The sequence below is a fragment of the Candoia aspera genome, chromosome 1, assembly GCF_035149785.1.
Source record: "Candoia aspera isolate rCanAsp1 chromosome 1, rCanAsp1.hap2, whole genome shotgun sequence".
Classification (NCBI taxonomy): Eukaryota; Metazoa; Chordata; class Lepidosauria; order Squamata; family Boidae; genus Candoia; species Candoia aspera.
Genome location: NC_086153.1, coordinates 337326355 through 337340605, shown reverse-complemented (window position 1 = coordinate 337340605; position 14251 = coordinate 337326355). Strand labels below are relative to the sequence as shown.

Genomic DNA, 14251 nt, shown 5'->3' with positions numbered 1-14251 from the left:
TTCACACAATCACAGTCAGGAGGCTGGCATTCCTTTAACTGTTTTAATGAAGCGTAATGAACAGTACAGAAGGCAAGCTGCAAATAAAGAGTTCCGGCTCAAACCTAACTTAAAAACTACATTCCCTTAGTTAATCCCCTTTCCCATGAAACCATGTCACCCCCCCTCCCATCCAGATGGTATTCCTGGCATATCTCAACCCCGGGTCCTTGATGTCCACCATAGCCACAATAAACCACTTCACACTCCAACTTCACACCCCCTCCCATCTGGCGACACGGAGTCCATTCCTTGGAGAAGGAAATGATGGTAGATGCTCCGATAAGGGGTTTTGTAAAACCTTTGATTGGGGGGATCTGACACAGAGCCAGAGAGAGGACACTGGTAGGTGATGCATCCCTGCCCTACGGGACACGGCTGTTTATGGCAGGCCGCAGCCAGATATCTACGGTCGTGCAAAGACTCCAATTTTACCTTCTTATAGAATTCTTCCAGTAGCGGCACCGTACAGGTTTGAGGGGAAAAGAAATGTGGTTTGAAGTCTGGCTTGACCTTCTGGATGGCTCTCAGGATCATCCTCACTTCACTGTCTTCGTGTGTGGAATCCTGGAAGAGGTCTTCCAGGGAGAAGCCATCACTTTCCAGCTGCTTGATACACCTGTTGGAGGAAGGACAGCATGCAGGGTTTGCCGTTGGGCTTGGGGATAGAGCATATGGGTGTTTAGCGGGTGCACAGCAACCTCTGGACAATTACAAATGTCATCGCATAAAAAGCATCTGGTAGGATCAGAGAAATAGGTCATCTAGAATAAGGAAACCCTTTAGCACAGCTTGCCAACAGCTCCTATCCTCCTCAGCTAACGTTATTCAGAGTCAGACCAGGAGTACGGGACGGATTCACTGGCAGAGTGATTGTGGTGAAGGTCAGGACTGTGTAGGCAACAGTTTTCTCTGTGGTACCAAAAGGTGAAGTCTGAAGAAGCAGGATAGAAAGAACATTGATGCTTTTGAACTCTGGCGTTGGAGAAGACTCCTGGGAATACCACGGACAGCCAGGAAAACCAACCAACGGATCATGCAACAAATCGGTCCCAAGTTCTCACCCAAGGCACAAATGACCACGCTCAAATTATCCTGTTTTGGACACATCTTAACTTCCCTGAGAAGCCTGTAACGCTGAAGAAAGTTGAAAGAGAAAGAGAAGAGGACTCCCAGCAGCCAGGCGAATGGACTCGTTTACAGCAGCGATGGGTGCATCGTTGAGAACAGATTGCAAACAGATCATCCTGGAGAAAGTCTATTTATGTGGGTGCTAAGAGTCAACGCTGACTTGATGGTGCATAATCAATCAAAATCCGTCAATCCATCCATCCAGCAATCAAAGTTTGTGGCGAGTACTTATTTGAGTACTTTGAGGCCCCCCAGGAAGCATCTGAAACGTGTTTTGGCTTACCCACTGTCAGTCTTTTTCAGATATTTTGAAAGGACATTTCGTCCCCCACCCTACCTTCTACAATCGACGGATTATGTGCCATCCAGTCATTTTCGACTCCTAGCAACCACACAGATCTTCTCCATGACGTTCTATGATTACCCTAAGATTAAAGGATGGAACGCTGACCAGAGGACAGTATTTCGTTCACGGACTGCTGCAGGTGATTTATCTCCCCAGATGTTTGGGACGGTATTTTATATAGATGTTTAATGTATGCTTATCTTTTGTATCAGGATTCAATACTGAGTAATTTTTCTGCAGTGTTTCAACTGTGGAACAGCATCCTCTCTTGAGAATTGTTTCTACAGCATCTAAATCGGTGTTTCTCAACCTTGGCAACTTTAAGATGTGGGGACTCCCCACATCTTAAAGTTGCCAGGGTTGAGAAACACTGATCTAAATGGTTTTCTGTTAGCACTGCAGCTCATAAGGAGCTAATCTGGTGCTTGCTTTGCCTGGAAACACCTCCCACCATTCCCCGGCAGACAGTATTCTGGGAAAGACTTTCTCCGAACTGAGGTCTCTATAACCTTCAGAGCTACAAAGCCAGAGTGCCATTTTCATTTCACATTGTGGGTGCTCTCCCCAGTTCAGAGAGACACCGCATCCTAAGGCTGTCCTATTTGCACCGCAGCTCCTCACCTTGAAATGATATGGGGCTCACAGTTCATTCGGCCCATGCAACTCAGCACAGCCATGTAACAGTCCTGATTCGGCTTGAGTTTATTTTCCTCCAGCATGGAAAACAGCGAGCCAACTTTCTCAAGCTCAGCCTAAGCAGAGAAGGAAACAGGGATGGCATATACAACCACACAGTCAATCCCATTAATCCTGTCTACCACCCAGCCCTCAAAAAGAACTGTGAGATGATCCAAAACGTAACATGCAGCTCAGCTTCTGCAGCCTTGCAAACAAATTGAAAACACCCACTGACCCTTTTCATACAACACACTAAGCCGTATCATGGTTTAGCCTGTTGTCTGGACCCAGAAATGTGACTGAGGTGAGCCCAGAAGCAGTTAGCTATGATCAGTAGTCTCTAGCTTATGCTTAAGCCACCACAGAGTGCAGGAATGGCTGCCACATGAAGCCTCTCTGGCAGCTGTGTCTCTACTGCTCCGTTTTTCTTTTGTTTCATTTTGTTCTCCTTTTTAGGGTCTTCACAAGAACAAGACCAGAAAACAGCTTGGCTTAAAGACTGCTAGGAGCCAGCCTAAAAGACAGCAACTAGCAAACTGGGGCTACACAAACACACACACACACATTTTCACACACACACAGAATCTATATATTCTGCATACACACACACACACACACACACACACACACACACACAGAAAATCTATAGATTCTGCAGATATATAAACACAGAATCTGTAGATCAGAGCTTTCCAAACTGTGTGCTGCGACACGTTCGTGTGTTGGCTGCAGTGTGCCGGTGTGTCGCACAGCGAGGGATCATACAAATGGGCGTAAGTCAAGGACTACCTGAAAACACATAACCTATATATGCTGCATATAAATGCACATAATCGAAGCCTCCTGCATATATATAAATGCTTTTTATATACTGCATATATATATATGTACACACAAAACCTATATATTCTGCATATATATAAACACATTATCTATGCATGCTGCATATACCAATGCACACAATCTATAAATTCTGCAATGACAATAGCAAAGGCAGGCAAGACCTAGTTAGAAGACAGGGTGCCCTCTTCCTGTTTTAAGTTGCATACCCCACTCACCCCACCCCACTGTCCAGCTGACAGGCATATTGTTCCCCATCCCAAGCAGCAGAGAGCTACGGGCATGATGTTTATGTCAAAAGATGCATGGTTGAGCCAGGATGTCAACTCAGCTCTCCCCACCCCTGTGCTCTACGGCCAACGCCATGCTTCCTCTTCTCCTGGCGCAAGGGGAACAGCAGATCCTCCCCCCTCAAATAGGGTGTCCTTTGGATAGCATGGACCACCCTTCCCTTCCCCACAACAGCGGCCAGGCTGGCTGAGAGCAACGAGTGTTCGGTCCAGGAGATCCGGATTTGAATTCCTCCCCCAACTTGGGAAAGGGCATCACCTGCTAAGCTGGAACCTCCCAGGCAGGGCCATGGGTGTGAAAAGAGGCAAAAGGAATACCTGCTTGGCGTAGTGGCACATGAGAAGGCTGAACATCTGTGCACTCAACCACTTCTTCAGCTGCAAGGAGTTGTGGAAGTACAACAGACACTGCAGGGCTCTCTTCTTCTGGCTCAGGAAGAGGCAAGTGTCAATGTAGGCCAGGATGCTCATCCGAATATCATCCTGGTAGACTCCCATTTCCTGAAGCAACCTCTCGTTAAGCTTCGGCACAGGCTCATTGGAGCCCTTGGTGGTGGAAGAAACAGGAGGCCGGGCTGTTCCCCAGGCCAGACTCACAGCTGGGTCAATGTCTCCATTCGACTTTTCAGTTGCCTTGGAGCCGCGTGCTACCGATTTCCAGACTGACGCTGGGGACTGTTCGGAGTTTTTGCCCTCCAGAGTTTGATGAGAACAGAGGATGGATTCTAAGACATTGGTATTCTTTTTCAAATGCGCCATGCTGTTTGCATATTTTTCCATCTTCAGCTTGGTCTTCCAACTCGTCGACTTGATGGTACGGATGGCTTTATCCTTTGGGACTTGCTTGCTCTGAGCTGATAGGGGTGCAGCGGTTTCCTGCACCCGGGGAGGCGGACAGTACTCCAATTTCCTGACCCGACATATTTGGATCTTGGGCTTCAGTAGCTCCGATTCGTGATCAGCCCGCAACTGCTTCACCCTGGCTTCCAGCACTGGGGGGAGAAAACAAGAACAAAATGTATGATCTAGAGTGGCGTGGGGTGAACAGAAACAGGGACTCAGTTTTGAAGCTGAAATCCAAAATATATGGCATTTTCCAAACACGTTGGACTTCACCTGCTGCAATTCCCAGCTAGCACAGTGTTTCTAATTTGCTTTCCAATTCTGAAAGTCGAAGTCCAACTCAGGGCACCAGGTTGAAGGATATATAAATGTGCAAACATTATAAAACAAAGTATCCTGGGCACTGCGCAGAGATTTAAAGGAACAATCCCTTCTCCAAGACTCATGATCTGATACAAAAGGAAAAAGGACCAGGGAGGGAAGAGGAAAATAAGCAAGGGCAGGCACTTGAGCTTATTGGAAAGTGCACCGTTGTTTTTCTAGCATCCAGCATAAAAGAGATTCCTAGAAGAAGTAATGCATGCAATGGAATGAAATATACTGCTCCTCCCCTCCTCTCCTGTAGCCAGGCAGAAGGATTATGAATGGAACACACAGAGATTTATTTCTGAATGAACGGGATATATCTACTCACTGACTTAATGTTTATACCACTATACTCCACATAGACTTCTGGCAGCGTCCATCGCAATAATAATTTCAGGTAACACAACCACAGCAATGCAACAATGCAAAATTTAAAGCCCCAGTGTAATCAATTCAAGGACTCCAACAGAAAGACAAAATAAGAGGTCCATGAGTGACAGATCTTAGCCAAAAGCCCTTTTGAACTGCTCTAGCTGCCTCTCAACCTGGGCAACTTTAAGATGTGCGGACTCAAATCCCAGAACTCTCTAGCCAGCATTAAAGTTGCCAATGCTGAGAAACACTGCTCTAAAGGACAGGAAGGAGAGTGCCATTCAAATTTCCAGCAGCAGGCTGTTCCATTGGCCTGCCTTCTCTTGGGTCTAAGAGAAACACTGTCCAGCTTTCAAGATTCTAACCTTATAGCCTAGAGCAGTGTTTCTCAAACTTGGCCGCTTTAAGATGTGTGGACTTCAACTCCCAGAATTCCCCAGCAAGCTGCGCTATGCTGGCTGGGGAATTCTGGGAGTTGAAGTCCACACATCTTAAAGTGGCTAAGGCTGAGAAACACTGGCTAGATCAATAAAGGGGAAGTCTGGTATTTCTTTTGGTGCCTGTTCCCTGACCTGGCCTACCACAAAGGGTGGGCACCATCCTTTTATCCTTTATAAAGCAGCTGAAGACCTACTAAGTGAGCTTGGAAGAGAGCAGAAGAGTTTTTAAAAGATGTTTATATTTTGGATTTATGTATTCTTATTGGCTGTGAGTAAGGAGTTATGCAAATTTCAGCGTACGAATCACAGTAATCGGTAAGTCAACTCAAATGCATAAACATCCAGTCCTGAATATGAATTGCCCATAAGCATCTGCACAGACATTTATTTTGATTCATTTACCGCCTTACCCTCCAACAGTTCCACCTGCTCATGTAACCATAGTTTCCTGGTTTCTTCTTTCACCCTGGCCGAGGAGTAACATCTCACCCCAACACAGAGACTCCCTAAAAGAACGAGAGAAGGTTGACTGTTCTGGGAACTGGTTCGAAAGTGCCAACAGGGAGAGAACAAACCAGCATCTCTCCTTCCCGCTTTACCTCCCAGGTAATGGAGCCTAGGAGCAAGGCAGGCAGTTACCAGAGAAAAGCAGTGATTTGTTTACTTATTGCTCACATTTATATGGCTGCCCATCTCACACAAGGCGACTCTCTCTTGTTGATCCTCCAGTTGTAAAACACACTCCACATTGTAATTCAGCTGATGCCTGTGTGATGGCCTTTCTATCACCAAATGAGGTCTGTTTTATTTTCCAAAGCATTTGAGAAACCATTTCAGTGTTTCAGAAATGCAGAGGGTTGTTACTGTTTTACTGGGATTGGCCTCCCTCCCTCCCTGGCTTCCTTCCTTCTTTCGTATAGTTTCAGAAGATATAGTATTGATAAGCAGACAAAGAAAACAACCTACTTTTATTGCTGCTCCAGATTTGTACTTATCTATTAAGCTAGTTTCAGTGTGGCTTTTTATATTGTTGACACAACAATTCTATACTGGTTTTATAAGGACTTTACTATCTATCACCCTGAGAACATCTATTTCTGGGCATTACAGATGTGCAATCCATGTTTCAGGTTGGTAAGGAAGTATATAAGCTTGACAAAGCAGGTACAGGTAGTCCCCGACTTATGACCATTTGTTTAGCGATCGTTCAAAGTTACAACGGCACTGGAAAAAGTGACTTACAACCGGTCCTTGTACTTGCGGCCATTGCAGCATCCCTGCAGTCAGGTGATCAAAATTCAGGAGCTTGGCAACCGACATTTATTTACAAGGTTGCAGCATCCTGGGGTCATGTGATTGCCATTTGTGACCTTCCCAGCTGGCTTCTAACAAACTAAATCAATGGGGGAAGCTGGATTCACTTAAAGACCATGTGATTCACTTAATGACCACAGCAAAAAAGGTCATAAAACTGGGCACGATTCAACAACCGCCTCGCTTAGTGATGAGAGTTCCAGTCCTAATTGTGGTCAAGGACAATCTGTAGTGGAAATGGAGTATACGGCCTCCTCTGAATTGCAGAAAAGCATTTCATATCTGGCAAGACTATTTATTCATGGGGGTCAAGGCTGCTCAATCTGGATGGGGCTGGCACTCCAGAATCTGAAGAGGTTCTTTTTCATATATGTGGCAGAAAGTCAAGGATGGGCACTTGATCCATTACATCACCCTTTCCCCAACCCTCGGTACAGGTAGGAGATCAATTCCTTAGTTAAGGAAGGTAAAACATCCTCTTAATGGCCATATTCACACCTACTTTTCTAGATTATCAAGCTCCTCAAACCAAATGAGTGGAGTTCTTCCAATATGCCAACCAACCCCACCCCCCAGGAAAAATCCTAACCAAGTTTAGAATATTCTACAAATGTAGCTGTTGCAGCTTTCACTGGTCAGGTTAAATATGTTGTGGGAAGAAGTTCTGAGAAAAAGCCCTCCACCCCCACCCCCCAAATTGCAGGAAGGGTCTGGAGGAGGCTATATGAGAGGAGCTGGAATCTGTTTGGAGACCCTCTTTTTATTATTTATTTGTTTATATAGCTGCCCATCTCACGTATGTGACTGGGTACAATAAAACAATCAGGTAAAACAATTATAAAAGAACAATATAATACAATTAAAAAATTAAAGCAATTTACAAACAGTTAAGTTTGTTCGTGTTAAGTGGGGGGGAGACAAGGCTTTGCTCCCTTCTTCAATAGGGAGGGGAGTGAATTTCACCGGCATTTACGGGAAATAAGTAACAGGCAAGATCTCCCTCGAGCCTGGCTCTCCATGGCCTCAGGGACATCACGCCCCGGCAGGCTTCTTAGCGTCAACACAGAAGCGGCTGATCCCAGCATTCTCCCGAGGCATCCGTTTCAACCTCCCCCTCTAGACCACCTTCGTGGCTCTTCCTGGTGGTCTCCCATCCAAGGACCAACCCGGGCCAACCCTGCTCCGCTTTTCCGAGATCCGCCCAAACCGGCGAAGTGTTGCCAATCAGCGAGGCCATGGAGGGGATCCACATTTCAAGGGGGTGTTCCCCCAAAAGAGGGGGAGAGTGGCGGGTTCAAATTCATCCCCCTCCCAATAGAGCAAAGGGCCTTTCCCCAGAGATCCGGGGCGAGGCGAAAGGCTGCCTTAAGTAATTCCCATCCGCTACCCCCCCGCCCCGCCCCGGTTTCTGACCCACCGACCTGTGCCCCGCAGCAGCGTCCCTTGCAGCTTCTGCATCGGTTCGCCGCACCGCCCTCCGCATCTCACCGCCCGGCCGTGGTAGCCCACATGCTGATCCCCCTCCTGCGCACGCGCGGCGCTCTGCCCCCGTCAGGCGGATTCCTCTCGCTGGCTCGCTCGCTACCCAATGGGCAGTCCGCGCAGGCGGCCGGAAGAGGATTGGAAACGAGCACTCCCGGAAGGCATTGCGAGGGCCGCGCCTGCGCAGGGCGGCGATCGCGAGAGAACCTAGAGATAAGAAAAGGCAAGAGAGGGCTGTTGCTGCCAGCCTTAGCCATCTGTCGCCGTGTTCACAGGCAGCCTTTCCCCCCCTCCTTTCTTTCGTATCATTTCTAAGCCTTTAGGGGGAATTGAGGGGGATAGGAATCGCAGTAAAAAAAAAATCATAATTAATTTATTAAATATTAAATGGTGGGATTTTGTAGAGGGTTTTTTTTTTTAATTATTTCAGGGTTTGGGCAGGGCGAACAAGTTGGTAGTCTACAGATACTTTATTTTATTTTGTTGATTAAATTTATATAGCCGCCCATCTCACTGCTGCAACTCTGAGCGGCAATACAAAGACAACCACAAAACAACAGCAACAAAAATCATTAAAAAAACACAAAACAATATGACTGTGAATAAAACTGTGAGAGGAATAATATAAAAAAGTACTGTTTAAAGAAAAACCCCTGTACGTGCCTCACACTCAGGACTGTGAGAGGAAATCAGGAAGTTTCAGAAGGGCGGTGGTGCCTCAAACTCAGGAGAATAGAGATGTGGTCTGCAGATACACCCTGCTAGTCAGGGCTCAACTACATCATCTGTTTGCAGAGAAGGAGACATAGCAAGAAACAGGGAGGAAAAGAAAATGTGTGTATGAACGATTAGATGAGAATGTGAGCCAAGCCCTCGTGGGAGGGGGAGGACAGTTAGGGTATAAAAAAACATTCTGCATCAATATTCAGGGTTCCTTCACACAGGAGGGAACCCGCCTTTGCAAACGCGCTACCAATAAATCCTTTTCTCTGGACCAACGAACCTTATTGATTGAAGTTCTTTTGGGAGGTTTTCCCGCTGACAATTTTGGCGAGCCAGCCAGGAGGCCTTGGAGAGACGTCGGTCCGGTAGGACCCGGGTGGGGTAAGTGGCCACCGCTTCCCGTTGATGAAGTGACTTCGCCCGGTCCTCCTAGATCGGCTCCCAGGGTTCCGATATAACGAGACGGTCCAGAGAAAACGAGGCGACTCCGATGGAGTAATTAATCGGAGTGGGTGATCAGATCTGAGTTTGAAAGTCCAGATGGAGATCCCTGGGGATCCACCTAGAGCTAAGTGACTGTTCAAGGGTTGAGTGGAGGGATTCAGAGCGTGTAGACGCTGAGAGGGTAGCTAGAGGCTAAACGGCGGGAGACGTAGTTTTGAATGTTGACCATGGGGAAGGGACAGAGTAAACTGCCTAGGAAGCTGGAGGGTGCTGGTGCGAGTGCATCAGGTGGGGGGGCCAGTTCCGGATGTGCCCCTAGGACAACCAGCGGAGCATGCCATGGCTGAAAAAGTATACTAAGGGACTATGCGCGCAACAGGGAAGACCGGAAGGGCGACAATGCCCTCCAGACCCTGATTCCCCTTTAGGGCAAGTTTTGATAGAAGAAAATTGGGGGAGGAAGTTGTAGCCCCGAGACACCTTTGAAGTGCATGTTAAAGCATTGGAAACACTTCTCAAAACTCGTCTCGATGCCATAGGTTGAGGTCGGACTTTAAAACTAGCCAGCGCTTGCTGGGAGGCCGGCCCGGTTTTGCCCCCGACAGTCAGAGGCTTAAAATTGCTGGAAAGCAAATCCAGCGCGGGCTGGAGGACTCTACCTTGGGTGTAAAATAATAAGAAGGTCGAGAGGGGGCTAGTGCTGATCAAGGATCAGGGTGAGAGAAGGCAGTAACCAAGATGGGCTGAGGAGTATAGAGGATCTCTTAAAGGAAACGCAGAAAATCTATGTGCAAAGAGAAACAGAGAAAAACATAAGCAGAAGGGCAGGATCATGGTAGCAACAGTAAGGGAGGTTATGGAACAAAGGGAACACAGCAGGACGCCACCACTCAGAGATGAGGAAAGTATAGGTGTGGAAATGGCGGGGAAGAAGAGAACCAGTAGGAATCAATCCTGGGAGTCCTTCAGGACTGTCAGAATTTGTATGAGTATGTGAGAAAAAAAAATGTTTTCCGTTTGTAGGTATTTGTCTGTGTATTGGTATGTATATTTGTTGAGGGAAATGGTGCAGAGCGTGTGTGTGTGCTCATGTGTGTGTGTGTGGCACGGGCATCTGTCCTGAGCTGAGGAGAGAAAGTCCGAAGAGGGAAGGAAGGGAGAGAAAAGCTATGTGAGCTTGTCCCTTAAGGAGTTAAACGTGAGTCTGTCCCTTTAAGGAGCTGAACTCCTCCACAGTAAAAGGGGAATGCTTCAGGTTTTTGGAAATCCATAGATTTTGTGCCACTTCTGGTGCAGCCAACAACTCTTAGTTAGCAAATCATGGATTAACACTACACGTAGCTGTCCAGAAAATGAAAAATGCTGCACTAATGGCATCTGAAAAGTCAAGATGGCAGCTGCAACCATGTGATCGAAACCCTGCAACATTTTATGTGTATCATGGCTTCTGTTTTGTTTCCCTAATCTGGCTGCGCTTTACTTACCTCCACTGGGGCTTTGATAGGATCAGTCTGAGCATGATCTGGCTCACTCAGAAATGGTACTTCCTTTCAATCTATTCACAAGCAATATTGTTGCATCTATGACAGGTTATCATGCTGTATGGTTCAGTTATATTGCTTGTTTGTTAGATCTGCATCTCACCTGGGTCAAATTCAGCCAATTAGTTTTGTGGCTCAGGGGGGACTAGAACCCAGGTCTCCCTCCTCCTAGACCAGCCCCTTCCCCACTACACCTGATTGGCTCTTGGGCTGAGAGGGAGGGACTGGCCCAAAGTCCACCAAAGAGCTTCTGCAGCTGAGGGGGGACTAGAACCCAGGTCTCCCATCTCCTAGACCAGCCCCTTCCCCACTACACCTGATTGATTCTTGGGCTGAGAAGGAGGGACTGGCCCAAAGTCCACCAAAGAGCTTCCGGGGAAGGGAGATTAGAACTTAGTCCAGCACCTTTGATAGGTTCAGTTCAGGGAGAAATAACATGATATCAAAAGCCGTCAAGGAAAGGTGACCAGATAATCAAAACACCTAATTAGATTGCACATTAAAATACTGCCTTCGCAGCGAAAAAGTTGCACAGGCCAGCTGCCATTGCCCACCCTGTCTCTAGCTTTGGGAGGCAACTGAGCTTGGGAGGCAACTAACTAATTAGTTGCTAATTAGTTCTCTGCCTAGGCTATGTCATAGGGATCTTTTTTCTCACATAGGTGAGAACGTGGCACAGACCCTATTTTGAAGGAAAGGAAAGAGTAACAGGATGATAACAACTCAAGAACAAATAATTAGAAAATAATTTTAAAAACGCCTCCAGGTATATTCTATATAATCATTACAAAATCGCTCAGATTCGTTCCAAGTTGGACTCTGAGTGTGAGGGGGACGTTCTTACTCTGTTATCTGGGAACGGTTCGAGCCTGTTGAGCCTGAGGAAGTGGACAGGATCCTCCAGACTGTAAACGCTACTACTTGTCAACTGGACCCATGCCCCTCCTGGCTGGTGAAGGCAGCTCAGGAAGGGATGTGTGGTTGGGTCCAAGTGGTGGTAAATACTTCCTTGAGAGGGGGGGTATTCCCGGCAGCCTTCAAAGAGGCACTGGTGTGCCCCTTCCTCAAGAAACCATTGCTGGACCCTAGCATATTGGACAACTTTCTCCCAGTCTCCCACCCCCACTTTTTGGGGAAAGTGGTTGAGAAAGTGGTGGCGCTGCAGCTCCAAAGGATCCTGGATGAAACAGATTATCTAGACCCCTTTCAGTCAGGTTTCAGGCCCAGTTATGGGACAGAAACGGCATTGGTCGCACTTATGGATGATCTCTGGCAAGAGCGGGATGGAGGGAGTGCATCCATCCTGGCTCTTCTTGGCCTCTCAGCGGCTTTCAATACCATCGACCACGGTAACCTTCTGGGTCAGCTCAGGGAACTGGGGGTGGGTGGCGTAGTTTTGCGCTGGTTCATCTCCTTCCTCCAGGGCTGGTCCCAGTCGGTGGTAATAGGGGAGGTCAGCCCCACAGCCCCTTCTCTGTGGGGTGCCGCAGGGATTGGTACTCTCCCCTCTCCTTTTTAACATCTACATGAAACCGCTGGGCGAGATCATCTGTCACCATGGGATGAGGTATCATCAGTATGCTGATGATACTCAATTGTATATCTCCATCCCTGGTGAAGTAAGTGATGCTGTGACCACCCTTTCCGAGTGCCTGGGGGCTGTGGAGGACTGGATGGGGAACAACAGGCTTCAGCTGAACCCTGGTAAGATGGAGTGGCTGTGGATTAATGGCACCTCACATGCCAGGAATTTGTCATCTTTAGTGCTGGATGGGGTTGCACTGCCCCAGACAGACCAGGTGAGTAACTTGGGGGTCCTCTTGGACTCACGACTCCTGCTCGAAGAGCAGGTGGCAGTCATGGCCAGGAGGGCCTTTGCTCAACTCCGTGTTGTGCACCAGTTATACCCGTTCCTGGACAGAGAGGCCCTTCGAACAGTCACTCCTGCCCTGGTCATCTCCCAGATAGACTACTGTAATGGACTCTACATGGGGCTACCCTTGAAGAGTATCCGGAAGCTTCAGCTGATTCAGAATGCAGCCGCGCAGACAATCTTGGGTGTTCCAGGATTTGCACACGTAACACCTTTGTTGCATGAGCTGCACTGGGTCCCAGTTTGCTTCAAGGTCCAATTCAAGGTGTTGGTTATCACCTTTAAAGCCCTACATGGCATGGGGCCAGGATATCTGAGGGACCGTCTCATCCCTATTACATCGACCCGCCCCACCCGGTCATGCAGGGAGGGCATGTTACGGACCCCATCTATAAAAAAATTCCGTCTAGTGGGGTCTCAGAAGCATGCCTTCTCTGCTGTAGCTCCCGCCCTTTGGAACATCCTTCCCTCAGAGGTCCGACAGGCCCCTTCGCTCCTGGACTTCCGAAAAAGACTGAAGACCTCGTTTTGTCAGCAGGCTTGGAATGGGAGGGGGAATAGTTATACCTGGGGATGGCTAGTGCCCTAAGTGATTTTGAGGGGAGTCCTACACTCACGGACTGATTAAAATCTCTTGCCACTTAGATTTTACTACATTCTTATTTTATTGTATTGTTGTACTGAAATGGTTTTAAGTTTTAACTGCATTTTATTGTAAACCGCCCAAAATCCCCCATGAGGGGGAGATGGGTGGTGAATAAATTTATAAACAAATAAAAAAATAAATTTTAAAAGCACTTCCAAGTATATTCCAAAGCAATTTATTGCTCTCTTCTTCAGCCTTGCCAATCCTTCGCCTTCTTGCCTGAACACCTTGTGGGATGTTGTTGTTTATTCGTTTAGTCGCTTCCGACTCTTTGTGATTTCATGGACCAGCCCATGCCAGAGCTTCCTGTCGGTTGTCAACACCCCCAGCTCCCCCAGGGACGGGTCCGTCACCTCTAGAATATCATCCATCCACCTTGCCCTTGGTCGGTCCCTCTTCCTTTTGCCCTCCACTCTCCCTAGCACCAGCATCTTCTCCAGGGTGTCCTGTCTTCTCATTATGTGGCCAAAGTATTTCAGTTTGGCCTTTAATATCATTCCCTCCAGTGAGCAGGCTGGCTTTATTTCCTGGAGGATGGACTGGTTTGATCTCCTTGCAGTCCGAGGCACTCTCAGAATTTTCCTCCAACACCACAGTTCAAAAGCATCTATCTTCCTTCTCTCAGCCTTCCTTATGGTCCATCTCTCACAGCCATATGTTACTACGGGGAACACCATTGCTTTAACTATGCAGACTAACTATGCGGACCTTTGTTGTCAGTCCTTGTGGGATACTTTTTTGTTATCTAAGTTAAGGCTATCCGGTCTGGGCTGCAAAAACGTGGTGGGTCGCTTGGGGGGGCGGGGAGAGCAGAAATAGAAAAAAACTCTAGTACTTTGCTGCCATTTGGTGGACGCGCGCATTTTGGCAGCCACCAGACGGC

The 14251-nt window shown here is 47.6% G+C and overlaps 1 protein-coding gene across 1 annotated transcript in view; it reads right to left on the bottom strand.

Moving 5' to 3' along the window:
- The window catches only part of POLRMT (RNA polymerase mitochondrial), a 54429-nt gene extending 46222 nt beyond the window's left edge, over nt 1-8207 (bottom strand). Inside the window, exons 1-5 of the mRNA XM_063290895.1 lie at nt 8081-8207; nt 5756-5851; nt 3643-4316; nt 2138-2268; nt 475-658 (exon numbers count right to left, since the gene is read on the bottom strand). Of these exons, the coding sequence (XP_063146965.1) occupies nt 475-658; nt 2138-2268; nt 3643-4316; nt 5756-5851; nt 8081-8117 (1122 nt within the window). The 5' untranslated portion in view covers nt 8118-8207. The remainder of the gene's footprint in view (nt 1-474; nt 659-2137; nt 2269-3642; nt 4317-5755; nt 5852-8080) is intronic.
- Nucleotides 8208-14251: the final 6044 nt, after the last annotated feature.